Below are 26,533 nucleotides of genomic sequence, written 5' to 3'. Positions count from 1 at the left end.
CTCCACTGAAATGCAGCCAGACCCGCCCCGTCAGTAAGCAGTGCTGAGGAAAATAAGCGTGGGCACTTATTTCCCACACACTACTTAATACAGTTGCCCGCCACAATAAAAACATTCATCTTTTCACTTCATGACAGATTTGACCTGTACTGCTTCTATTATTCAAAGGGAAAAAAAGTCTTTAATCTGTTAGAAATCTGAAATAATCTGTGGCCAGAGGAGGCGAGTGCAAGTCCCCACTGATCTGACCAGGCTACCGTTCTGCCGCAGTGATTAGAAAGCCAGTCACCAATCCCAAATTTTCTGGAAAGCCACTGAAAAGCAATTACATACGTTTTTAGAGCATTTTCCAAACTGAAAAAAAGGTCTAGACACATTCCCTGGTAACAAGGGTCACTGATGGTGACATAAACATGTCGTAACACCTGCAGTGTCAGGTTCACAGCCGGGACTCAGGCTCCTGTTTTTGTCCTTGACTGGGTCAGCGCGGTAAACGGCCCGACGCGCTAGCAACACGGGACTGAAGGACCTCCAAGGGGAATGCTTGGGGGCCCTTCTGGAAAGACTGCACGTGCGCTTCCCTCACTCCATCTGCCAGCACAGCAGGAGGAGCGATGACCAAGCAACGGCAGGGAAACCATTCTTCCCCACGAGAACGATGGATTGGGCCCGAATCTTCAACTCAAAAAAAGCAGAGGAAGCTTCCGAGCTGTTCTGTGCAGCACTGCACAGGCCGCACGGCTGTGGGGCAGACAGCACACCAGCCCCACTCACTGCCTGTCCCTAAGCCACACAGACCCAGGGTGGCAGCACTGCCCCCAGCTGTGGTCACTGCTACGACACTCCATCGCTAGTGGTCATTCCCAGCAGCGGGGATCCAAACATCCTGGCCAAGTCACACGGGCCCTGGGAGGCATTCCAGGGTCCCGAGCCAAACCCTCCCCTGTTGCCTATGACCTGTTGGCTCATTCCAGCCTCCTCTCTTAGACCCCGAGGATGCGTGGGCCAGACGGGCAGGCACACTAAGGACACCAAGGTAAAAATCCTGGCTGTCGGGAAAGCAGAGCCCATCCGAAAGCCTGGAGGGAGGGCAGGGGGCCGGGTTCCGCTGGAGCCCTCTTGGGGTCACGGCAATGTGGCCATCCAGCTGCCTCCGAGGCCCCCAGTGACAGGAGATTTTATGGGGATCAGCCACAATGGGACTGGGAAGCAGTAAGGCAGGAGGGATAGAAGGAAGATCATGTATTTTTGTCAAAAAGGGACACTCATCTTCAAGTATGACAGGAGATTCTTGCGCTGAAGATAAAACTAAAAGCCTCAAAATGAACTCAGAAAATTTTAATTTCTCTAAAAAAATCCCCCTGCTTTGCCAGCATGTCATTTGGCCTTAAGCCCTTTCTCAGGATGGTGTGACTTGTCTGCTTGGCTGTGCCGCCCAGCCCACGTCTGCTGGAGGAAGGGACCGCTGGGTGTTACACAGTCTCCTTTCCAGTTTAATGCAATGAGTAGACCTTGGTCAGTTTGGGAAAAAAGGATTGCCAGTTTAGCACACAGTAAAGAGAACCACAGACACCCGCCACACCTGTCAGAGACACACAGTTTACAGACGGGCTTGCGGAGTGCTGTGGGGGGCCGTGGTGGGGCCCGACGTCGAGGTCTGACACGGTCCATGAACTGGTCACTCTGGGCTTACCAGGACCATCTGTGTGATACAAGAACCAGAAGAAGGGCCAACAGTGAGGTCAGAGTCCCCGCCAGCGAGATTTCACACACAGCTCCACACGTGAACCAACAGGTGCCCCCGCTGTGGGGCTGAACACCTTTCCCATATCCAGACGTGCTCAACCGCCGTGGGGAGAGCTAGGTCAGTGCCTGGTTTCAGAAGGACACATTTCCCAGGCTCGGGAAGGCTGTCTTCTTGGCGGCCCAAGGTGGCACGGCACATGCACACAGGGAAGGAAAGGGACAGGACAGGAGACATTCTCAGCTCGGAAAGTTTTAAAAATGAGGTCAGCAGAGAAGGAGCCAGCTGTGCTAATTATCTGCCCCTGGAAACAGACGAATGTCTGCTCCTACCACAGGGTGCTTCAAGCTATAAGTAACAATTATTGAAGAACGCTGCGATTAGTGGTTACAGACTGGAGGGTGAGACTGCGGAGAGCACGGCTGGAAAGGGAGCTGAGCCGGGGGCTCCAGCCTGCCGCCCGCTTCCTCCTCCTGCCTGGTTCGGAACGAGCCCGGCCCCCACGGCTGGGCAGCAGATGTGTCCCTGCTCACAGGGGTGCCAGGCAAGAGAAAATGAGGCCAACAAGCAAAGCTCCACACAAACCACCACCAGTCCTGACAGAAGTGCTTGGAAGATCAGCCTGGCTGAGGGAGAGCCCGCAGCACTGCTCCCACAGGGGAGGAATGTCTCCTAATGTTAATCCGTGGATCCCAGGATTCTGTGTTGGGAGGGAAGGCTTTCCAGCCCAGTTGTAAAGAAATTCTTACTGAAAAGCAATTTTGCTTTTAATGCCGTTTTTAAAAGCAGCCCCCGGAACTGTGGGAGGAAAGCAGACTCTGTGGAAAGAGCAGACTGCTCCTGGCCAGGGGGGCGGCAGGCAGGGGCTCCTCGGCCACAGGGAAGGGCCTTTGTGACCCCCGGTCCCGCCGGACATGGTGCTGGAGAAGGTCGGGTCCAGCCTCACCACGCGGCCCAGCGGTCAAGCCAGAGTCACAGACGTGAGACTGTGGGGTACGAAGGGAAGGCCATGCTGAGGGGCCACACAAAGACTAGCGACCCCGCTGCTGGCAGGGAGGGCACTCCCCTGCTGGGACCAAGGCCAGGCTGGGCCAGGGCACCCTGAGTGCAGGGAGGCATCCACTTCCGACATCTGGGTGGAACACGAGCACACAGCAGTATTTGGTGTTTTGAAAAGCCACATAAAGACCTTCACTTTGTTAAAGAGGACTTGTCCTCTTTTTGGAGTCATCACTGCCATGGTGGCACACAGCCCCTGAACGCTGCCCTAGAAGTGTGTGTGCCTCAGCAGGAGACACAGGAAGGGGCCTGGCCATCTCCCGGGCCGCCAACCCTGCACCATGTCCCTCCTGCCCCCACAGGAAGGCAGAGGGCCAGCCTACTCACCGGGCTTGGCTCTTCCATGCACAGCTCCTGAGGCAACAGTCAGAGACGGGGGCTTCGCAGGGTCCCCTGGGACGGAGGCGCTGCCCGCGCTGGGCACCTGGATGTAAGGCCCCACGGCGGCGACCCTGCCAGGCATGTTCAGGGCTGACTGCGGCGATGCCGTGCCATTCACACGGTTCAGCTGCAAGTCAAACGACAAGGACGCCTAAGCCCAGAGTGACATATCTGCTCAGACTTGAACCCCTCACCCTTTTGTACTTATGAAGCTCCGTCATCCTGAAAAACCAGTATTTAGAAAGGGTAAGAATTCAAAGGGATGTCAACCAACAGCCCATCTCTTTTATAAAACCTACCCATTTGCAAGTTACAAACATGCTAAGCCATATGCCTCTGCTGATGCCACAGATTTCCCAGAACACGGCCACATGCCCCAGGCACAGCTTCCTCTGCCTGGCCAGCTGCCCTCCGTCCACTGGGCAGGAGCAGAGCACATGGTGCAAACCCTGCTCAGTCAGGACAGGGCCTGTCGGAAGGGCTGCGTGAGAAAAGCAGCAGCCCATGGTGACAGGATAGGGGCTGCTGTTGCAAGGACAGCCTGAGAAAAGCACAGCGACAGGCCCTGTGCCCAGCCCAGCGGTCAGCCCGGTTTCCGGAAGGCGGCACTGTCTTGCTCAGCAAGGCCACAGAGGTGCAGACGGAGGACGCTGGCCACCCAACTGTGCTGAAGGAAAAAGGGTTGTAGCAGGTTTCTAACCAGGGGTCTCAGATGGGCTCGAGTGGGGCAGGGTCCATGAGCCCCTACAATTCTTTGCAAAATTCAGCAGATACAAGCACGTGTCACTGTGCGCAGAGCAAGAGAGGGTCCATGGCCTTCCCGAGTGCGCCCAGATGCCGAGGACCTTCAGCGGAGACGCATCACTGCAGAAGCCCCCACTTTTCCAAGGAGGTCCCTCGAGGCCTCAGGTGGAAGTAACATTTACTGGGCAGTTACTGAAGAGCGTGGCCGTGAGCACACACAGACAGTATGCGTGCATCTTCTTCCTTACGGTATCTGTGTTGTTAACCCCGAGAGAAAAGGAAACCATCACCTGAAATCACAGTTATATAAGCTAACCACTGACCTCCAAGTGTGCTTGTGTGCTGGGTAATAAAAAGTGTAGCCTTGTAACTAGAAGCCCTTTCTACCTATGACCCCTGAGGGAGTGGCAGTGGTTGTGGTCCTCTGGGTGAGCAGGGCTGCAGCCTTGCTCGCCCTGAGGCCCGGCCTGGCCCTGACCCCTCAGAGCTCCCCTGAGGGCAGCAGGAGCAGACACAGGGACACTCATCACCAAACCCTGGGATCACCAATGACTGAGGATCAACACCAGGACCCTGGGGGAGGGCTGTGCCAGCCAGCCAGCCACCGCTCAGAGCACCAAGCAGCTCTGCTTCCTTCAAACGCCAAGCAGCACTTGTAGGAAACCAGGTTAAGTGCTGCACCCAGCCAGAGGGGACCGTGCACTCAGCTTGCAGCGACACACCACGGTGCCCACAGAAGCCCTCCGAGTCCAGCAGGAGCTGGGGGACACCAACCCAACAACAGGAGCTACAAAATAAGATTGCCAGGCCCTGGACACAGAATATTATGCAAAGGCTGAAAGAGTGCACTGCTGAGCTGGAAAGACAACCAGGGGGCAGTTTAAAAACAGGAAGCAACTAGGTGCAGAACAGTATGAATAACAGAATTCCTGCAATCCCATTTTCATTTAAAAAATGTATACCTTTGTGTCTGCATTAAGCAAAAGCCTGGAAGCACTGACAACTACCACCTCCGGAGAATGAGAACACAGTGGAAAAGACTTTCACATTTTCCTTTAAATATTTCTGTACAGTTTTCTTTCTTTCTTTCTTCAATGGGTTTTATTACCTTTGAAATTCAAAATACCATCTTAAGATAATTAAAAAACAAAACAAAACTCATCTCTCATGTAGCACTTTGCTCAAGAGTTTACGGAACACGTGCAGCTGGGTTATCTCTAAGAATCCTAGAGCCCTTACGACTCCCAAATAGGTAAGACAAATAAGTTTACACACCAGGACACGCAGCGACTGGGTCCTGCGACTCCAGAGGCAACGAGCTTCCTATCAGAGCAGAAGAGATGGAGCCACACAGGGGAAAAGGAGGGCGAGGGGCTGCAGCCTGGTGATGGCTTTGACTCCACAAGCTAGCAAACAAATGAGTCTTTGGGAAAGTGGACTTTATTCTACTGACGTTTTTGATGGTTTATGGCCAATTTATATTTCATCAGCTACAGTGAACAGGGGAGCAGAATGCCACATAATGAAGATGGGCAATTTTGAAATGAACCATTTTTAGTAGCTTATCTCACAGAAATTCTTTCTTTTTTACATGCCTGAATTTTCTTCCCATAAAGACGTTCACGCAGCTCACTGATTCGTTTGTCCATCATGGCCACCTCCATGTTGCGCTTATTTAAAAGTTCCTTCTGCTGCTGGAGTTTTGAATTCTGTTCCTGGTTAAGCTGGTTACGGATCTGCAAAACAGAACATATAACTTCTATCATATGCATTAATTAGAAGGTCAAATTTTCATTGCCAGAGAGATTTAAAAAAAAAACAAAAACAAAAAAGTGGCCTTAAGTTCTTGCACTGACATTCATTCACGGCCATGTGCATGCTCAATACTCTGTTGGGACAGCACAGATGAACCCAAAACTCATTTCCTATGGAAAGAAGGAAGCTCACATAGCTGTATGTGTCTTCCTCAGAGCACTCAGAATGACCAGTGCAGACAGTGACCCTGTGAGAAGCGGACCGTGGTCCTCGGGAATGATGCTCTGGCGACAGCCACCTGGACGGGCCCGCTCGGGCCCGAGACACGTGTCTGCCCGGCCAGAGGCCCAGAGCGAGGTGTCCTGCTGCGGAGACGCCAGCTCGCTCCCACGGGGGAGCCACGTCATGGCGTTCACAGCTGTGGGCCACTTTAATGGCCGCAAACAGCACTTTTTAAAAAACTAAACAGGAGAGAACAGACAATATCAGGGTGCACTGCACATAGATGGTTAAGTATTGTTTTGTTAAACTTCTTTTTGGATACACACGTATCTAGTATAGAACACACTTGTATGTGTGTACTAGACATGAGATAAAATGAACTTTTAAAAAAAATTCTGGATTGTAGTAAAAAAAAGTTGGCAATAAATGACAGTCTTACATTAGTCACACCTCACACATACACAAAAATACAAACCACCCCTGTACTTGTACAGCACCTTAAAATGCAAAAGAAGTCAAATTCTTTTTATACTTTATTATTTCTATGCATTTATGTTAAAGAACTTAAGTGCAAGTTAATTTACTCTCTGCAGTTAAATATCCTCATTTCAGAAAATGATATAATACTCTTCTACCAAATGCTAGCTGAATTGCAAAACTTGTTTCTGGCTTAAAAAATCATCTGCTGATTGACAACTTCTGAGTGACAGAATCTTGAGGATTTAACAATAGGCACATACCTCATCAAATCTCAGTTTACACAGAGGCTTTAAATATCATCGAAAGCTTAATTCTTTCCCAGTTCATTATTCCGCCAGTTAAATTACTTTGTACTAAAAGCATGCTAAGTGAAAGAAGCCAATCACGAAGGACCACATATTGTATGATTCCATTTATATGAAATGTCTGTAACAGGCAAACCCAGAGAGACAGAGAGTAGACTGGAGGCTACAAGGGCTGAGGCAATGAAGAAAATGTAAAATAACTGTGGTGGTAGATGCACAGCTCTGTGACTATACTAAAAGCCACTGAACGGTGCACTTAAGTGGATGAGTTGTTTGCTGTGTGAATTATATCTCAATAAAGCTGTTAAAAAATTCTTTTGTACCAAATACATTTTGTGCCTGTACTATTAAATTGGAATGCATTCATTTGCTCCCAGTTCCTGAGGTTTCCTGCCTACAGTAAGGGAGAAAGCCAGAAAGATGAAGATATTTTAACATAATCAGCCATAGACCCAGGCTCAGGTGAACTACCTGCAGCTCCTGGTACAGTCTTTTTAACTCCACAGCTGCTGGCCCCGTCCACTTGCCGTTGTAGGACTGGAATCCATTCAGCTTTCCTTTTTTTAAATCTTCCAGTTGCTGGCTAAGCTGATCAACTCTTAAAATTGCAGCTTGTACTTCCTGCTTCTTTTCCTGGAACATGGCACTAAACCTTTCTATTTCAGCAGCTATAATTTTCCCACCAAAAAAAGAAAGAAAGAAAGAGAAGACAGTATGTTTTAACAAGGTGATAAAGGGGGTAGCACCGGTAGCATCACCTCTCAGGAGGGGAAGGGTAGGCAGTGAGTGTCTGGACCCAGAATCTGCCTTCTTCGGTTCAATACACTGAACTCAATCTAAAATCATCTGTCATTAAACCTCGGAGGAAAACTGTGGGATGCATAATCCAAAACACAGTTCAACATGTTTTTAGAAGAGAATCTGTGACTGCTCATACAGCAGACACCTATTTGTGGTGTATGTGATTATCAAATACCCTTTAATTAGGGCAATAAGCCCCAGAGCTGGCCTGGCCAAGCCAACCTGGGGATCAGGGTGCACCACAGACCCCAGGCTTCAGGAGGGCAGCAGGGCCACTCGTCCACCTCGTGTGTCTCTGTAACCCTGGCACAGAGCAGGTGTTAGCTGAAAGGATGAGTAACCTCACCAGTAGTCCACAAAGATCAAATTTTTAAGCCACTCAGTTGGAACAAACCCTCCTAATGGTGTCTGTGCATCCTGCTCCAACCCAAAGGGCTCCTGGCATTGTAACAAAAGGATCTCCACTGCCTCACCAGAGCTGAAAGGAGGAGATCGTTGAGGGTCCCAGATCTAGCCAGCCCCTCCCCTAAGCACAGCCTAGCACGCTCTCCACAGGGAGCTCTGTCGTTAGCTTGTGCCTGCAGCTGCTGGGAGGCTGCACCTCACTCCCCTCTCCCCGTGCCAGGTGAGGAGGTGCCGAGGGAGGCGCGGGCACCTACACAGGTTGCCGTTCATAATCTTGCTGTAGTCTACTTGTCCTCTCATGGCACGGATCTTCTTTAGCTTATTTTCCTGGGCTTCGACACGCTCTTTCAATTTTTGAAGTTTCTCATTTTCAGAAATAGACTGCTGCTGGCGGCGCTCCTGTTGCTTCAGAAAGTGTAAACGCTGTTCCTAAAAAAGGGAAAAAATCTAACTAAAAATTGAAGCATATAATCACTTTTTTTATACACAAAGTAAAATTTCAGTGGACACCACGGTATCACCTCCTCTCTTAATGAGCATTAAAGAAACACTAGAGGAATCTTGCCCACATCAGACAACCCAGGACTGAAATTATCGAGCACACAGAAGTGTGAGATGTAGGAACAGCTTTCACTGTGCAAACTGGTCCCCACCATTCGGCTAATGTAAACACACTCCTGCGGGAACCCTGGCGGCGAGGAGAGCACGGTGCCCGTTCATTCACACGCACTAGCACAGGTCCATCTTCATTCTAGCGTATCTCGTCCGTCCCAGCCAGCCTCAGTTTCCTGCTGTTAGCAACAGGTTTCCTGCTGCTACAAAGGGGCTTTTCCAAGAGTCCCTTATTTAACTTCCCTAAGGAAGCGAATGCTGACCAGCAGAGGGTTTTCTACTGAAAAGATAAAGTGATCACTAAGGAGATAAACTTCCAATCTCTAAGTGACACTGAACAGCTAAGGAAGTTCTTGCTTTCTTCAGGATTAGCTTCTTTAGAAACTAGTGAAACGTTTTATAGTAAAACAATAGCAGGATGATTATATATAAAAATATATGCAATACTCTTCAATAGCTTTTTCCCTATTAATGTGAACACATACCTTAAGGATAAGTCAACATTAAATATTCATAGTCCCATATGTATGCATAAAATATACCTAAATGAGAGGTTTAATATATGATTATGCTAGCTTACATATGACACTATAAGGTAAGGAAATAAGTGCTTAAATAGGTTAAAATAGCACTAACTTGTGATTTACTTTGCTGAAAATATCTAAGAAGTTATTTTGAATAGCAATACTCTTGGATCAATATTTGGAAAGGAAATAGAAAACAGAAACAGGAAATTTCACAATTACATAATGCTAGCTACATTTCATCTTAGAAATCTTACTGGGATAAAATACTTTCCAACATACTCATCTTTTAATTGTTTTTTTTAATTCTTATAAATGTAGTCAACTATAAGACAATTTTTAAAATAAGTCCAACTTAAACTATCATTTACATAAAAGTGGATAATACAATGGACTACACATTCAGTCAATGGAAAAAGCTGAACATCTGGCTACCTACAGAAGAAAGCAGTATGAACCTAGTTGGTAATATTTATAGATTCTCTTTAAAGCAGTTTCAAAACATATTAAAATCACTTACAAACATGAATCATTCCCAGCAGGCATGGGTGACAGGTATGATTTTTTAGTCTTTCAAACATGACTAAACCATTACTGAGAAAAATTTCAAATCCCGCTGTTGCAGAATTCCAACAACAAATGCAAAACTCGGTGTCTATAAGGAGCATGAGCCGGGCCCAGCAGTGTAATAAATTAAACAAGTTCATCACAGAGTGGTCTAAAGGGAGCCCAACACCGACTGTCACTGTTTTCCGGGCTCTTAACTGGTCTCCCATGTGGCCTGCTGGCTCATTCCAGAGCACGGACTCAAACTACACTCAGAGCCAGGCGAATGGAGACAGAAGACATCCTCTTTCCAAATCTCATCTACAATTTGAGTAAGGTCAACCATTTCCTGTTCTGGGGTGTGTGTGTGTGTGTGTGCAAGACCAGATGCTCTTGCTCTGATATCATCCCGACTTCAAGAAGCTAACGTACGCATTTGTTATTACAGAAGTGAGAATAAAGAGAGAAAGACAACGTGTTTAACAGTTCTGTGGCATGGTCCTTTTTACCAGCATTACCCATGAATGCATTAATCCCATCTAAAATAACAGGTGAAGAACATAATTTTTGAACTTTCCCCACCTCTGCTTTTATAATTTACCTTGGCAACCAACATTTGCTGCTGATTTTCAATTTGCTGCTGTTGCCTGGCTGCCATATCTTGGAGTTCTGAGAGGGTGAGTTCCACACGTGGATTCCCAACCTAGAGAGAACAAGCAAACACTAACACTGGAACCTAGGTTCATCTGCTTTAATCATCATTCTCTAGTGTCAGAACAAAAACATCAGGGTTTTAAATAGGTTCTCTAGAATTCAGGAGAATATAAATCAGCTTATTTTCTCATAAGAACTTTTCCTAATTATTAACTGCTTTTATTAAATATAAATCACAGTTTTCTAATGCATAAACATTAGATGCCAGATTTACTAAGGGGCTCAACTTTAATTTGCCAATATGTATTACAAGTGACATTCCTCCTTTTGGACTGGCTATACAACAGGTGTTTTTGAGTAAATGGGGCTGTCAAATGTTTAAGGAAACTCAGCCTAAAAAATAAAATGCACAACTATGTGATGATACTGTGAGCCAGTGATTGTATACTTCAGATGGTTTGTATGGTGTGTGAACAATTCTCAATAAAAAAGGCGCTACCTAGAATGGCAGCTGACAAGATTGACATGTCCCCATTCTCAGCTGATGGTGACAAAGAACAGTATCAAACATCTGCATCGTGCTTACCACGTGCCTGGCACTGAACTAATGCATTATCCCTCACAGTGACCCTGTGAGGCAGGTGTTATCATATCCAAATTTTACAGATAAGAAAACAAGCTCAGAAAGGCAAGTAATTCCCGTAGGTCACACAGCTTGTGAGAGGTGGAGCAGGGACCCAGAGCCCACGTTTTAACAGCTCACATAACACACCGCTTCCTAAGCAGATCCGTGTGCACACTCTGCCTCAGTGCTGCACGTGCTCTATGCAGCACCACAGCATCTTCAAGACAAATGTGGGGGCAGGGGGATGAGCCCCACCCCGTGGATGTGGATGAGGAATCGTGGGCGGAGGCCGAGCACCATGCCTGAGTCAGAGGCAGCAGAGCGCGGGTTCCAGCCAAGTCCCTCCTCCTCCAAGCCCTTCGGCTCTAACCGTGCAGCCCCCAGCGCCGTCTCAGCTCTCTGCTTTCCACGTTCAGGTTCATATGGACTCCAGAGTACCTGCACCTTCCCCCACCCTTAAACCCTCCTGTAATTCTTAACAGCTCCACCCCCTGGTCCTCTGCCTCCACGTCTTCCCCAACTCTTCCCGTATCGTCAAGCACACTTCTGACTCTCATAATGGAGTAAGTAATTGTCACCAGTTCTTAACTCTAACCCCCATTCTGTGTTCATCTCAAGAACCCGAGGAAGCAACATGGAGCAAGCTCCTTTTCAAAGCTAGATTTTTAAACTGCCAAGTTAGAGAAATGCACATTTGAAAAGAAGTTTGTTTATCCTACTAAAAAACAAACAAACAAACAAAAAAACTGGCAGAATGGTCAAAATGACCAAAAGACTATTTCCCCTTTAACACTAATTAAGGGTTATTAATTTCCATCTACTGAGATTTTCCACAACAAAAGGCTGTTCTTGAAACCTCCAGAACTCTTACTTAAACACTTTTCTGATTAGAGAAAATGTATGTCTGTTCAATAAATCTTTCAGTTTACATTAACTTCATAGTTTTATATCTTAAAGAAAAAATAAAATAAAAAACCATCTTTTTGAGTCAACAATGAAGAGGACAGAGGAGAAAGGTCAGCTGCTTAGTATTCTGATATTTATACATGTGAACAAGATGGAACTTATAAAAATATTTTACTTAAACCAAAATGTATTTTATTTCCTAATATGTAATTTATATATTCTCTGTGTGTGTATTTCTAACTATAAGACTAATATTGGCCATGATGTAAGTAATTCAGGCATTACACCTTATGTGTATAGAAGTGCATATTAATTGCATTTTAATAAAATCTTATTAAAGTAGTTCATGCAAAAAATGCAAAAATTAGTAAGTATACAGGTCAATGTATGATCAATTGTTTTTTAAAAGGGTCATAAACCACAAGCCACCAAAAATTTGTAAGTTAACAAATCTGCAATATTTTACTTTAGTAAATATTCCCTTCATTGTTCATGTGAAAATTTAGAAAGAGGAAGCACCTTTTCAGAGTTTTTAAAAAAACAAAACTCCTTCAATGCAAGTTCAATTTTTTTTTATAACTGGCCTATCACTGTAAATTCCTTCCATGTAAACTAAACCCCACTTACAATTTTTAATTCTCCACATGAACTAAATCTATTCAAACAAGCCTATCACCTAAGTCTTTGCTTATTTCTTTTCATTGTAACCAATAAGAAGAAATGAAATCCTGTTCCCCTGGGTACCTTGAGTTCCCTAATTATGGCAGAGTGAGCTGATGAGTTCAACTATAGGCCACACCAAGGAAAGCCACTTCGACAACCAAGTAAAGTGAGCAGAAGAGTTCTTTCAGCATGGCCAGGCAGCCCCAATGCCCAGCCCAGAAGGGAGCACCCGCCCACCTGGGTCCCTGCAGTACAGACTCCGGGGAGACTAGCTCTGCCCCCGGGAGCCCGGCCCTGCTCCAGTCCACCAGTGCCGGCCCATCCCACGCCAGGTCCAAGTGGCCCCTCCCCACAGGCTGAAACACGGAAAACAGACACGTCACCCCCAGCTTTATGATCACTTATTTGATCAGATCACCCCCTTATTTCTCCAAACTCCACAAGTCTCCCGGCAGAAACAAGAGACTTGGCCAGCTTACGACCCTTCGACTTGTAATGGGAGCCACCAGCCACCAAGCAAGATGACACCCTGGAGCCTCAGTAGCAGCAAGTCCTGACCCTCTGGGCAGCCCCTGTCCCCTCGCTGGCCACAGCTCTCACCAAGTGCTGCCTGAGTAGGTTTCTAAGCGACTCCCTATTGGAACCCGTCACCTCCCTCACCCCCTCACAATATGTGAGGCCCAGATCACATTCCAACATGGATATCATCTTTCCAACTCCAAAGCCCAGGACTCTTTTCTTTCCATTCTGCCTTCCTAAGGAAGAGTCTCCATCCTCATCACCATTTTCACCCTCTCTCCGGGTATTTCCCAACACCTATGAACCTCAACCTGCTCCGGCCTCATCTCACCTCCCTCTGACCATGTCCCCTAACTGCTGTCTGCCTAGAGAAAGGCTGTAAGGAGCAGTGGCCATGGGGTTTGAAGAATGAAGAAACCAGGGTGAAAGAGAGAAAACGGCGCTCTCTGCCATTTGCACTGTGAGGATGAAGACCACAGTCAGCAATCAAATTGTTGACATTCCAGAAGACGTTGCCTCCCGCCGAGGGGTGTGCGGTCACCGCAAAGGGTCCCAGAGGAAGCTGCGTCCCCTACACGCAGAGCTCAGCCCCTCGAAAGGAGAGGAAGGGGCTTCAGCCAACAGAGGGCGTCCTGTGGGCTGCAGGGACAAGTTGAGGTCTGCATGGGCCCCCTCAACAGGGCTATTCGGGGGTGGGTCTCTTGTTGAGATCCGAATTTTCTTGGATGAAAGATGGACCTCCAGGTTTGGGGGAGGCCAGACATGGCTTGTTCAAGCCCAGAAAGATGAGTTAATTCTTGAAGGAAATGACACTGAACTTGTCTCAAATTCAGCTGCTCTGACTCAGCAAGCCACGCAGTGTAGAAGCAAGGATAGCAGAGCAAATTTTGGACGTTATCTGTATCTCTGCACACTGGTGAATTAGATCTAGGAGCCGTCCAGCTGTGGAAACAAGATGCCAGATGAGTCCAAAGACCTATTTGTGGTCTTTTAAAGATGCAATAAAATTCTAACTGCTGGGGGGCAAAAAAAAAAGAGCGAGAGATGAAAAGATTTGCTCAAGAGCCCAGCACTAGTAAGCAGAGGGCGGAGGGCAGGGCCAGAGCCCAGGTTCCCCTCTTCTTCCGTCACAGAAGAAGGGGTCGGTACCAGCCACGCTCAACACCTTGACTCCAGGCTAAGCCACCCCTCTGAGCCCCACGGAGCCCTCGGCACTGGGGGCATCGAAAAGCAGAGCAAAGAGCAGTGTCCCCTGTTTTCAGCGGGCCTCTGTTCTGACGCAGGAGAGACTCACACAGGACACGATCAGGTTAAGCCACCAAATTCAACCATGAGGAAGAGAAACTGAACCCGCATGCTTTATGCTTTGTATTTTCACCATGAAATAAAAATAGCATTTCCCAGGGTAGTGTGGGGACATGAAACAATGTCACTACGCACACTGTAAACGTGCTGCACAGGCTGGTGCCGTACCGAAACACCCACAAGCAGCTCATAATATTAGGGCATGTCACAATACCACATTCAGCTACATGAGTCCAATCACTACAGGAATTATGGCTCTGAAAATAGAAGATGTCTCTTAAATCCTCCCACCTTCAAACCATGAGTCCAAATGAGACACTAACCCCCTTGTATAACATGGTGCTTGACGCCACCAAAAGTGCAAATAAAAATATTTTTTATAACACGTAGAATAAACAAAAATAAAAGATTATCTGATTTTTCTTGTGGCCCTAAATTTAAGATTAGCAACTTCAAAAAACTGAACGTAAGCACAAGTGTACTTCAGATACATTCCCAAAATGTTCCCATCTCAACTGCTCTTTGGGAAGCATACGATTCAGTAGGTGAAATCCCACGCACCAAACTGCGGTGCCCTCACCACCTTCCACTGCCAAAACGTTCCCATCTCCCCAGACAGAACCCTACACCCACGATGCACTAACTCCTCATTCTCCTGTCCACCCCCGACCCCGGGTGACCTGTCCTCCACTGCCTTGCAGATTCTCCACATTTTCTTTGTAGTTACCATGGGGCTTAAATTTAACATCCTGAATCTATAACAATCTCATATGCTTTGATACCAACTTAACTTCAATTATATACACAAACCATGTTCCTATATCCCTACATTCCCCCACTTTTATTCAGTTGTCACAAATGACGTATTTATACACTGTGAGTCCAAAATCATTGATTTATAATTACATTTTATGCGTTTACCTTTTACATCTTGTAGGAAGTAAAATGTGGAGACACAAACCTAAAACACAACAGTACTGGCACTTCTATTCACCCCTGTTGTTACCCTACTGAAGATTGCTCATGCAGCTTCATCTACTGTCAGGTATCCTTTCCTTTAAGCGTCTCCTGTAGGGCAGGTCTAGTGGTGATGAACTCGCTCAGCTTCTGTTTATCTGGGGAATCTCTCCCTCATTTTTGAAAGAAGTTTCGTCTGATACAGAATCCTGGGTTGGTGGTTTCTTGCTTTCAGCACTTCAAATATGTCATCCACTGACTTCTTGCCTCCATGGTTTCCTTGCACTTAGTGCTCTGTTTCTCTCTTGCAGCTTTCAGAATGCTCTATCTTTGGCATTCAACTGTTTGATTATAATATGCTGTGGCATGGGTCTATTTGGGTTTATCCTGTTTGGAGTTTGTTGAATGTCTTGGATGTGTATATTCATGTCTTTCGTTAAATGTGGGAAGTTTTCTGCCATTATTTCCTTCAACATTCTTTCTGCCTCTTTCTCTCTTTCTCCTCCTTCTGGGACTCCCACAATGAGCATATTGGTTCACTTGATGGTGTCCCACAGGTTCCTCAGGCTCTATTCACTCTTCTTCATTTTTTCTTCTTTCTGCTCCTCTGACCGAATAATTTTAACTGTCTTATCTTTAACTTCACTGATTCTTTCTTCTATCAGCTCCAATCTGTGTTTGAACCCCTCTGGGGAATTTTCAATTTGTTACTGTGGTCTTCAGCTCTATTTGGTTTGTTTTCATAATTTCTATCTCTCTATTGATATTCTCTGTGTTCATTTATCGTTTCCTTGATTTCACTCAGTTCTTTGTCCATGTTTTCCTTTAGCTCTTTGAGCATATTTAGGACCTTTATTTTTAAAAGTCTTTGTCTTAGTATGTCCCAGGTCTGATCCTCCATATTGACGGTTTCTAATGCTTTAATCTTCTCCTTTGCCTGGGCCATTGCTTCCTGTTTTTTTTTCCTTTTTCTTTTTTTTCTTTTTTGTGTTGTTATGTTTTGTGATCTTTTGTGGAAAGCTGTACATTTTGATATTTTAGTGTGTTACTGCTGGGATATAGACTCTGAGGCATGTGCTCCTTAAGCTTTTATCAAAAAAAAAAAAAAGAAGAAAGAAAGAAAGAAAGAAAATTAAAAAGAAAAAGAAGAAGAAAAAGGGAAAAAAGAAAACAACTTTCTTAGTCTTTGCAGACCGACCTGTGTCAGCACTCTCCTCCAGGGCTTATCCATACAATGAGTTTAGAGAATAGCTCGGGGCCAAAGCTCAGGGGCCTCCTTGATCCTTTCTGCACATATTGTTATCTTGGATATGTGCATGTGGCCCCAGGAATTCCCATGTTTACACAGTTATGGATGCCCCCTCTTCCTTAGGGAACAGTTTCCTCATGGTACTGGGCCCTGCACAGTGTGCCCCCCAACCAGCAACCCCTTGCTTCATCAGCCACTTGTCTTCTCTCCGCAGCATTCTGTGGGCTGCTCCTACGCACAGGGCACACTCTTGGATGGGGAGTCCCTCAGGCCACCACCAGACAGACTGAGCCAGACACACATGCTCCCAGTATGTGCACGAGGGCTATTCTGCTCTTTCTGGAACAGAGACCAGGGATCCGCCCTGGGAGAGAAGGCCAGCTCTGCACCTGGCCAAGGCATTGCAAGACCCTACCACTTCCAAGCTTTTTCTTGATTGAGCACTCACCCTGTTACTGCCGTCCTTTAACTGTTTTCTGGAGCTTTGACAAAGATGTTTCTGACTGTTGTTGCCAGTTGTTCAACGCTTCTGTGGGGGGTGGAGCCCTGAAGTGTCTCACTCCACCATCCTGCTTGGGGCAGGGCAGGAAAAAATGTTTTCTATGGTCGAGCCTCCGACATCAGAGAATCACTTCTTCCACATTCTGTATGTCAGAAGCCAGTCACTAAGTCTGGACTGCTTTTAAGGAGAGGGGTATTAGGCTCCACCTTTTGAAATGAGGCATGTCAAAGAATCTGCAGATATATCTTTAACCCCCCACAGCCATTTACTGTAAAAACTCATAATGACTCTATACCTCAATTCTATCATTCTATTTATTCACTATTTACAGGAGTTGAGTTCTAATCCCATAAAGCATTGTCACAAGCCAAAGGAGAGAGAGAGAATGTGTATGTGCTTTCGGAGAGCTAGGTTAGTGCAATCAAAAGAGGCTTTAACTAAAAGTGCTTCTTTTTCCCTCAATGGGTAACATATATTCTTTGGTAATCAGTGAATAGAAGAGACTAGTGGATTTTGTCAGCAATTAAACATCTACTAGTAAATGGGACACTTCAGATGTCAGCTTTAATCCTCATCCGCTGATTTTTAACAATCAAATAACTTCACCTTTTGGTTATAAAGTGGTAAAGTATATAGACACGAATGTCACCATAACATTATTCAGAAAATAAATTCCCTACGTTTTTCTGTTTCAATGAGATGGCATGAACACATGCAAGCATGTGTTCCAGCTTTTCTTTCTGCACTTGGTTTCTGTGGTGGGCACACCTTGCTCACTTGTGAGCCAGCCACCCACCCAGGCCTCTCTCCACAGGGGCTCCGAACCCACATTTCCGATGGCCAAATCACATTTTCCCTTGCATGCCCAGCCAGCACTTCAAGCTGCATGTCTGAAACCAAACTCCTCTGTTTCCTTCCAAACCTGGTCCTCCTCCTCAAATTCCCTGCTTCTGTTAAGGGCCCCTAGCATTCTTCCAGAACCTTCACCATCACCTTTGACTTGACCCTACATTGCCCCAAACATAAGCTGTTGCTCAGTGCGCTGCACGACTTCTCTCACTTCCAGGCCAGCTTCTCCGTTCCAGACCCCACACTTTCCCACTTCCGCATTTTGGCTCAATTCCTCCTTCTGTGCAGAATGCCCTTTCTCTCCCTTCCTAAATTTTACCTATCCCTTAAGATCTAGCGGCAATGCCGTCTGCTTCCTGAAGTTTTTACTCAATCTCTAAAGAATCTCTCATACAATCAATTGTTCTAATACTCTCAGGATGCTTATTCATTTCCAGAGGTGGAAGAACTCAGTAGTTTTTTTAATCAATTCTGAATTCAAGAACTAACGTGCAATGAATGCCTGCTGTACATTAGATATTTGTTTACACACACACATATATCTGAGCTCACAGTATTTTAGTTGATACTTACAAAACCCTGTAAGAAACCTCTTAAGCTTATTTTATGGGCGAGAAAGCTGTGGCTCTGGGCAGCTGGCTCCAGTCAGCTTATGTGGTGGGTCAGTGGCAGAGGCAGGATTCTGACCCCCAGCCTGACCCAGAGCCCAGCTCTCCCGTCACACAGGCGTACCGCCCTCCACCTATCTCCACCTACCTCTACCTACTGTGTCCGAAGGGAAACGGTAGGCCAGACACCAAAAATTAGCTTGAACTGTATGAAAATGCTGTTTTTGTGGATCAAAAATGGTCAAACATCAGCAATTTCATACAGTTCAATCCAACAGGAAAGGATTAATTTCTCCCCTCGAAAACATAAAAGCTAAAGATAACTTGATCCAAGCATATAAAAAAACAAGAGACGAGAAATGAGAACTCTAGGCTACCCTTATTTTTGGAAGACTGAAAAATGACGAAACAGTCAGACCAAGGTCACCCAGCCCAGTGACACTGAAGGGCTTCCTGGAGGAAAATGAGATAGCTGCCGAGTATTCCCTATCATTGCTTATATTATTCCAGAGAAAATATAAAAAGCATAACTCGCCTGTGACTTCTGGGAAAATGTCATATAAGCAGAAACAAATGAATTGCAAGAAGGAATGAAGTCATTTTAAATTCATCCCCACTTACAATTTTTCCTGAAGAGATGGCACTCAAGGAATTAATTTTCTCAGAGAGTAACAATGTTCTCATAACAACTAAATATTTCCTTTAAGATTCTTAAAAAGAAAGATAATTCTGTTGACTGATATCATCTCTTGTTTATGCTATCATTATAAGAAGCAGGATTTCTTCTAAATTGTAGTTTATAGATAACTGGATACTTTTTGGGCTTCTATCACCAATACCCTTGAAATTTTTATTTACAAATATCTTCTTTGAAAGTCAGTCTCTCTCTGAGATCAAGCAGGTAGTAACTCCACTGTGAACTGCAGTAAGGCAAGCAATACCCTCAAAGGCTCCTTGTGTCCTGGCTCATGCAGATCTCCAACCCATCACCTCCAACCACTACCCCCACCCCATCAACATACAGTTATTCTCACACACACGCACCAGAGGGACCTTCTAAAGCAGAGCCGATCCTACCTTTCTCATGCCTAAAATCCTACAGGATTAAGTCTAAGCTCTTAGAATAGGGAAGATCCAAAGACCCGGCCCGTCCCTGGCCAACAGCACTGCAGCTCGACCCCCTCTTGGCACCCAAACCGCTCACTTTATCCTCCACTGTCAAAAACTGTTTTCACTTCTCTGCGCCCTGAGTTTCAGGCCTCTTCCTCTCCATCTTTGCAGAAGCCTCTGGTCCCCTCCTCTGGGAAACCTCTCCTAATATCCACCTCCAGAAAGTTAATCAAATCCTACCATCACTTTGGTACCTTATTCTGCTTGTTCTACACTTTTTGCTTTTCACACTGTATTGTGATTTATTTGTTTACACACCTATCTCCAGAAACACCCTTTCTCTTTTTTTGGAAAAAAAAAAAAAAGAAAAAGAAAAAAAATTTTATTGTGAGCTCTTTCTTTTCCTATGGAATTTGAAGTAAGACTTAAAGTAACTTCTACCAAACACCTAGCTTTCATAATATCTTTGGTCTAAAAGTAAAATAAATTAGATAGAATTGCTTTAAAAAGAAGAAAAGAAGAAAGCTAAACCTGGGTAGAAGTTAAAAGAGTGTCCACTTAGTAATTCTTTAAACTTTACATGTTTTATATACACGTCTGTATGTTATAGCTCACGATTAGAAAGAAATAAGAATTAGTGTAAACATCTAGTATCCTATCTTGTGATTTAATCATTACAAGATATTTTTAAAACTACAACTGGTTTTTTCAAATATCATTTCAAAATTGACAAGTATCTGACAAAATAATTAGGATAAAATCTATTTATGCTTTATTATAAAACGAGCTCATTTAAAATGAGTTAGAACATCAAATCATTTCTCTTTATTCCCAAATCTCCAAGGTTATAAATTTTCAAGTTTGGAGAGTATTTCTACTTGCCTATTTAATAAATAAAAAAAAATAGGTGGTGGTAACAAGATACAGTATAAACATATATTCTTATTTTTAGCACATATAATATTCAGTAAAACTGAGCCTCTCTAACATCTCATTACTCTTTATATATTCTGGAGCCAAGATATTTCACATTCCAACAATAACTAAATCTCACAGATTAGTAAAAGCCAATTAGATATCTAAAATACATACTGGCTCTCCCTGTAGTATAAATACGCTATTTTATTCTCTAAATGTGAGTTACTCATGATTAACATTTGCTCATTTCACTTTGCCTCTGTTCAACACACATTTATACCCAAGACAAGATGCTAACAGCCAGCAGAGCTACAAAGACCTGATGGAAACTAAGGGTTAACAAAGTGCATGAATAAGAAGAGAAATGTACTGAACGCTTCGTGAGAACAAGCCACACCGCGGGGACTGCGCTGTTTCGAACAGTGTGGCTGATGAGATACCCTGAACCATGCCCCCGAGGACAACATTTGAAACGATAAATAAAACATAAAAACATGTTTTAAAGGAGTCACTAAACTGACACAACAGTAAGGAAACCACAAGAGCCAAAAAACACAGAACAAAACAGAGAGAGAGAGAGAGATAGCAGAAACCCTGGGAACCCCAAAGCTGACTCTTGCCCCATCCTGGAGACGTAACCTCTGGCCGGTGCTGAGGCCTCAAGTTTCAGGACCAGCCCAAAGTGGAGCCCACATGCACCCAGGACCCTGAAGAGCTAGCACCTCAGGGTGAGGACGAAGGAGAAACACAGCCACCACGCAGAAGGGGACAGCCAGGAAACTTGCTTTTCTCCATCAGGATCCCGAGTAGGAGGAGGGATGCTCTCCATCAAGAAGCATAACCACTAGACAGTGTACATTCAAGCCATGCGACCCACAAAAGGGAAGGCCAAGGACTGACCACAGCAAGGACCCAACCCCCTGGGAGGATCCCACTTTCATCCAGGCCTAAAGAACACTTGCGAGTTAAGTTCCAGAGAAAGGGAGTTTGCTCACTGCCAGAGATCAAAACACAACAATCGAGGCATCATGACTGAAAGGCAACAGAAGCAACCTACAATAAATTAGGCCCACAGAGACCGCAGATATTGAAATTATTGTTGCAGAATATAAAAGAGCCATGTTTAATGTACCTAAAGAAATAAGAGAAGCCTAAAATATGAGGAAGGAGCAACAAGATTTGGAAAAGAACCAATTAAAACTTCTAGAATAGAAAATTTTAATGAATTTTTAAAAATATCTTTATTAAGGAATAATGGACATACCTGTTTTGACAAATGTATATACTATGAAGCCATCACCATAATCAAGATAATGAAGAAATTTATCATCCCCCAAAGTTTCCTTGTGCCCCTCCGGAATTCTTCTCTCCCACCTTCGTGCATCTCCCCTGCCCCACCCCCCTAGGTTCACAACCACTGATCTACTGTCTGTTCCTGTAGATTAGTTTACATTTTCTAGGATTTTAAAAAATGAATTATGCAGGATATACTTTTTTTTTTCTGGCTGCATATTTCAGCATGATGACTGTGAGTCTCAGTCACATTGCAGCATGTATCAGCACATTCCTTTTTATTGCAGAATAACATTTTATTGCAAGTTATACTGTATTTTGTCTATCTATTCACCTGTCAATGGACATTTGAGCTGTTTCCAGATTTGGGCTATTATAAATCAAGCCGCAATGAACATTAAATACAAACCTGTATGGACAGTTGCTGTCACTTCTCTTGCATAGATACTTTAGAGTACAATTTCTGGGTCATATAATAAACTTAGGTTTAACTTTTTTTAAGAAAACTGCAAAACTCTTTTCCAGATTATTCCATTTTACATTCCCACAGCACTATATGAGAGTTGCAGTTCCTTTATATCTTCACCAATATTTCTTACTGTCAGTTTTTAAAAATTTAAACATTATAATAGGCATGTGGTAGTAGCTCACTGTAGTTTTAATTTTATTTTCCTAATGACTAATGTTGTTGAGTATCTTTCCATGGGCTTAATTGCTATCTATGTATCTTCTTTGGTGAAGCATCTATTCAAATCTTTTGCCATTTTTTTTTTTAATTGGGTATTTTTTTTTTTTAGGATAATATTTCTTTTAAAATTAGTGCAGTTGTAGGTTTATAGAAATTCATGCATAAAGTACAGAGTTCCCAAATACCATCCCCCACCCCCACAGAGAGCTTTCCCTATTATTATTTTTCATTAGCATGATACCTTTGTTACAATTGATGAAATAATAAGCAAAATATTTTTACTTAATTACAAAGCGGTCACACATCTAATGCAGAAAGTTGAAAAACAAAGAAAAGCCAAGGGAGGGGGGAATAACTACGAAACGCATCATAATACCAATGCAAGAGGCAGCCCCTTCTACTTTCTTTTTTTTAATTCAGTTTTCTTGAGATATATTCACATACCATACAATCATCCATGGTGTACAATCAGCTGTTCACAGCACCATCATACAGTTGTGCATTCATCACCCCAATCTATTTTTGAACATTTTCCTTACACCAGAAAGAATAAGAATAAAAAATAAAAGTAGAAAAGAACACCCAAATCATCCCCCCCATCCCACCCTATTTGTCATTTAGTTTTTGTCCCCATTTTTCTACTCATCCATCCATACACTGGACAAAGGGAGTGCAATCCACAAGGTTTTCACAATCACACCATCACACCTTATAATCCACATCATTATACAATCATCTTCAAGAGTCAAGGCTCCTTCTACTTTTCATTACAAAAATGGAATCATGCTTTTTCCATGTCAGGTATTCTACAACGCAGATTACCGTGGCTTCCTGGCATTCCATCTTATAGATGGACCATAGTTAATCTAACCAATCCTTTATTTTTCTCCTTTTCCTATTTGTCCTAGTTCTGAATAACACTACCATGAGCATCACTAGGGTGAAATATTCCTGCACATCATTAAATCCTCAGGACAGATTTCTAAAAATGGAATTGCTGCCTCAAGGGTCTGCACATTTTTAAGGTTTCTGACACATGTAAAAGCTGCTTAATCAGGAATACACTTACACAAATTTTCCTTTGGTGCGTGCCTACTGTGTGTCAGATACTCTGCGAGTTCTGACGTCTACTATTTCTTTTCATCTGCAAAACAATCCTGCAAAGTAGGTGGTGAGTTTCCCCTTTTGCAGATGGGGATGTAAAGACTCAAAAAGGCGAAGTCTCATGGTGGTGTAGCTGAGATGACTCCCAAGTCAAGGCGAGGCTTAAAGATTATGAAGAGAGGCATCTGGGAAGGGTCCTGAAGGACATGGCCGATGAGCTGGGCCTTCTGGAGCGGACAGCAAGATGGCAGGAGGAGGGAGTGTCGAGGAAAGCCATCCAGCAAGGTCCAGGGCTGGGCAAAGGCCATTGGGAGATTCTTCAAGCAGGATCTGGACATGACATGAATATTCACATCTAAGCAGCCCAACAAATCCGAAATGGGATAAACTCAAAGAGAACCACAAGGTTTTAGTCTTGAGGCTGCCGAAAGGTACATCCATAAAATGAGTTGACTTTTATGAAGGGGATTTATTATCTTGCAAGCCTACAGCTTTGAGGCCAAGAAAAATGTCCAAATTAAGGAATCATTGGTTGATATTTCCCTCTCGAAGACTGGCTGCTGGTGATCTTGGCTCCTTTGTCACATGGGCAGGCACACGGTGGCATCTGCTGGCTTCTCCCTTTTCTGGGTTCTGCTGCTTACGGTTTCTGCTTCTGTGGCTTTCTCTCAGCTTCTTTTCAGTTTATATTCTCATTGCTAAGTTTTGCGAGTTTTTAAAATATATTCTGGATCCAAGTCCTTTATCAGGTATTTTCATAATAAATAATGTTATAAGCATATTTCATAAACACACACACACACTAAACCGCCAAAAGACACAGCTTAAGACAGAATTCATTAGCTGAAAGATGTATCTTGAGAAATTATCTAGAACACAATACAAAGAGAAAAAGAAAACTATGAAAAAGAGATTAAGAGACAAGGAGAATAAAATGAAGTATAACATGTTTAATCAAGAGTTCCAGATGGAAAAAAAAAAAAAAACAACAAAGAATGGGGAAGATGAAATATTTGTGGAGAAAATGGTACAGAATTTTCCTGAACTGTTGATAGAGCCAATCCTTGGATTCAGTAAGTTCAACAAATCCCAACAGGAGAAATGAAAAGAAATAGACACTTACTTCTGCTGAAAATGGAGAATTATTCAATCCTAATATTAAATACCCAAACTCCACTAAATGATAGTAAAGGGATTTTTTTAAAACAATATCACATACTATAAAACCACAACAACAGGATTAATAAGAGTAGAGACAACAAAAACAGACCCTTGGAAGCTGGAAAGAATGCTTGAGAAGTAACTAACCTAGTACATCTAGACAAACCTCAGAAGGGACAAAAATCAATAAACAACCCAGTTCTATTACAGAACCCTCAAAAGCCTAATTAGCAGAACCATTTTCCTCCGGGAGGGGAGTGAACTGCAGAGCACCTGAAGATGTCAGCTCCCGAGGTCTCCTCCCTAGCTCTGTGCGATGGGACGACAGCCTCTCACCCGGCCTGGCAGGAGTCTGAAGTCTGGACTCTAGACAACTGAAATGCCAACTGGCCTGGGGGGTGACAGGGCATATTTGGAAAGCAGAGGGATGCATAGGCCGCATTCACAGTAAATACCTCCAGAAATAAACCCTTGCATTTATGGTAAACTGATTTTGACAAAGATGCCAAAATAACTCACTGGGGAAAGAACAGCCTTTTCCACCAATGGAATGTGGAAATGAAATGAATGTGGACCCCTACCTCACACCACACACAAAGATGAACTCAAAATGGATCATAGACCTAAAGGTAAGAGCTAAAGCTGTAAAACTCTTAGAAGAATTCTAAATGTGATTAATTCCACTAATGGAAGGCTAGGGAGGGGGTGGAATGGGAAGATTTAGGCTGTATATATGTTTCCACAACTGAAAATAAAAATAAAAATAAAAAAAGACAGTCTAAATAGATGATTGAATGCCAAGGATGAACCTGGATGGGATCTGAGGATGGAGGACAGGAGGCTCAAAGGGACACAGTTGAGACATAAGGTAAAGGAAATATAGAATGTAAGCTTTGTATCATTGTTGAATCTCTTGTACTTCGTAGCTGCGCTTAATGGGATTGCATAAAAGAATGTTCTTGTTCATGGGAAATGTATACGTGAATTATAGTGTATGTTCAAGGATGTGTGCACTAGCTCTCATATGTTCAGAAGACAGAGCAATAGATAATGGATGATAGGGAGGGAAGGAAAGAAATAGCGATGTGACAGCATGTTAAGGTTGGTGGATTGAGCTATCGGGGGAGGGGAGTCAGGGTATGATGGAATTCTTTGTATGGGGTTAGTATTGTTTTTGCAACTGTTCCTATAACTTTGAATTTATTTCAAAAAAAAAAAAAAAAAACTCTTAGAAGAAAACATATGGGGTGGGATGACTAGGTACCGGCAACTTCCTAATGTACAAGGATAAGGCAGAAACTAAGATTTCAAGTCTGGTTGGTTGAGAAAACAGAAAAAAGTGCTTTGAGGACACCCACATGGAATGGTGTTAGGGTTCACCCAGGAAGCCTGGGGCTGCTGTCCTTAGAAAGGCCTGCTTGCAAGGTTGGCCCCTGGTTGCCATCTGGAAACTTAGATGTTGGGAGGGTACCCCTGGGAGGGCACCCATTCCTGAAACTGATAACAGTGGCTCACTGTGCAAACAACATAGTTTACATGGAGCCCCTGCACTCCTTATGAGAGCCCAAGGTTTTGGTATCTGTCAGGCTGCCCACCTGACCACTGGGTCTCTAATGAGCTTCCCTGCGGACAACACCTCACACGTTTGGAGGAACGGACTGCATCCTGTGTGACCCCACCGAGAAAGGACTCTTGGAAGCTGTGCCTGGTCTCCTCCTGACTTTGCCCCCTGTGCCTTTTCCCTTTGCTGATTTTGCTTCATATCCTTTCACTGTTAAAAATCATAGCTAAGAGTACAACCATATGCTGAGTCCCATGAGTCCTCCTACCAAACTTGGGAGGGG

General features: G+C 44.2%; 1 protein-coding gene across 5 annotated transcripts in view; it reads right to left on the bottom strand.

Moving 5' to 3' along the window:
• Positions 1 to 26,533, bottom strand: part of PPP1R13B (protein phosphatase 1 regulatory subunit 13B) — a 101,741-nt gene that overhangs the window by 8,878 nt on the left and 66,330 nt on the right. For 4 of the 5 annotated variants that reach the window (XM_037831713.1, XM_037831715.1, XM_037831712.1 and 1 more), the window contains 6 exons: positions 10,180 to 10,281; positions 8,151 to 8,325; positions 7,162 to 7,358; positions 5,524 to 5,664; positions 3,131 to 3,311; positions 1,583 to 1,702 (listed from right to left, as the gene is read on the bottom strand). In XM_037831713.1, the coding sequence (XP_037687641.1) occupies positions 1,583 to 1,702; positions 3,131 to 3,311; positions 5,524 to 5,664; positions 7,162 to 7,358; positions 8,151 to 8,325; positions 10,180 to 10,281 (916 nt within the window). The remainder of the gene's footprint in view (positions 1 to 1,582; positions 1,703 to 3,130; positions 3,312 to 5,523; positions 5,665 to 7,161; positions 7,359 to 8,150; positions 8,326 to 10,179; positions 10,282 to 26,533) is intronic. The other variant, XM_037831716.1, reaches the window with a different exon arrangement.

Source organism: Choloepus didactylus, chromosome 4 (genome assembly GCF_015220235.1).
Source record: "Choloepus didactylus isolate mChoDid1 chromosome 4, mChoDid1.pri, whole genome shotgun sequence".
Taxonomy (NCBI): Eukaryota; Metazoa; Chordata; class Mammalia; order Pilosa; family Megalonychidae; genus Choloepus; species Choloepus didactylus.
This window is presented reverse-complemented; position numbering and strand designations above follow the sequence as displayed.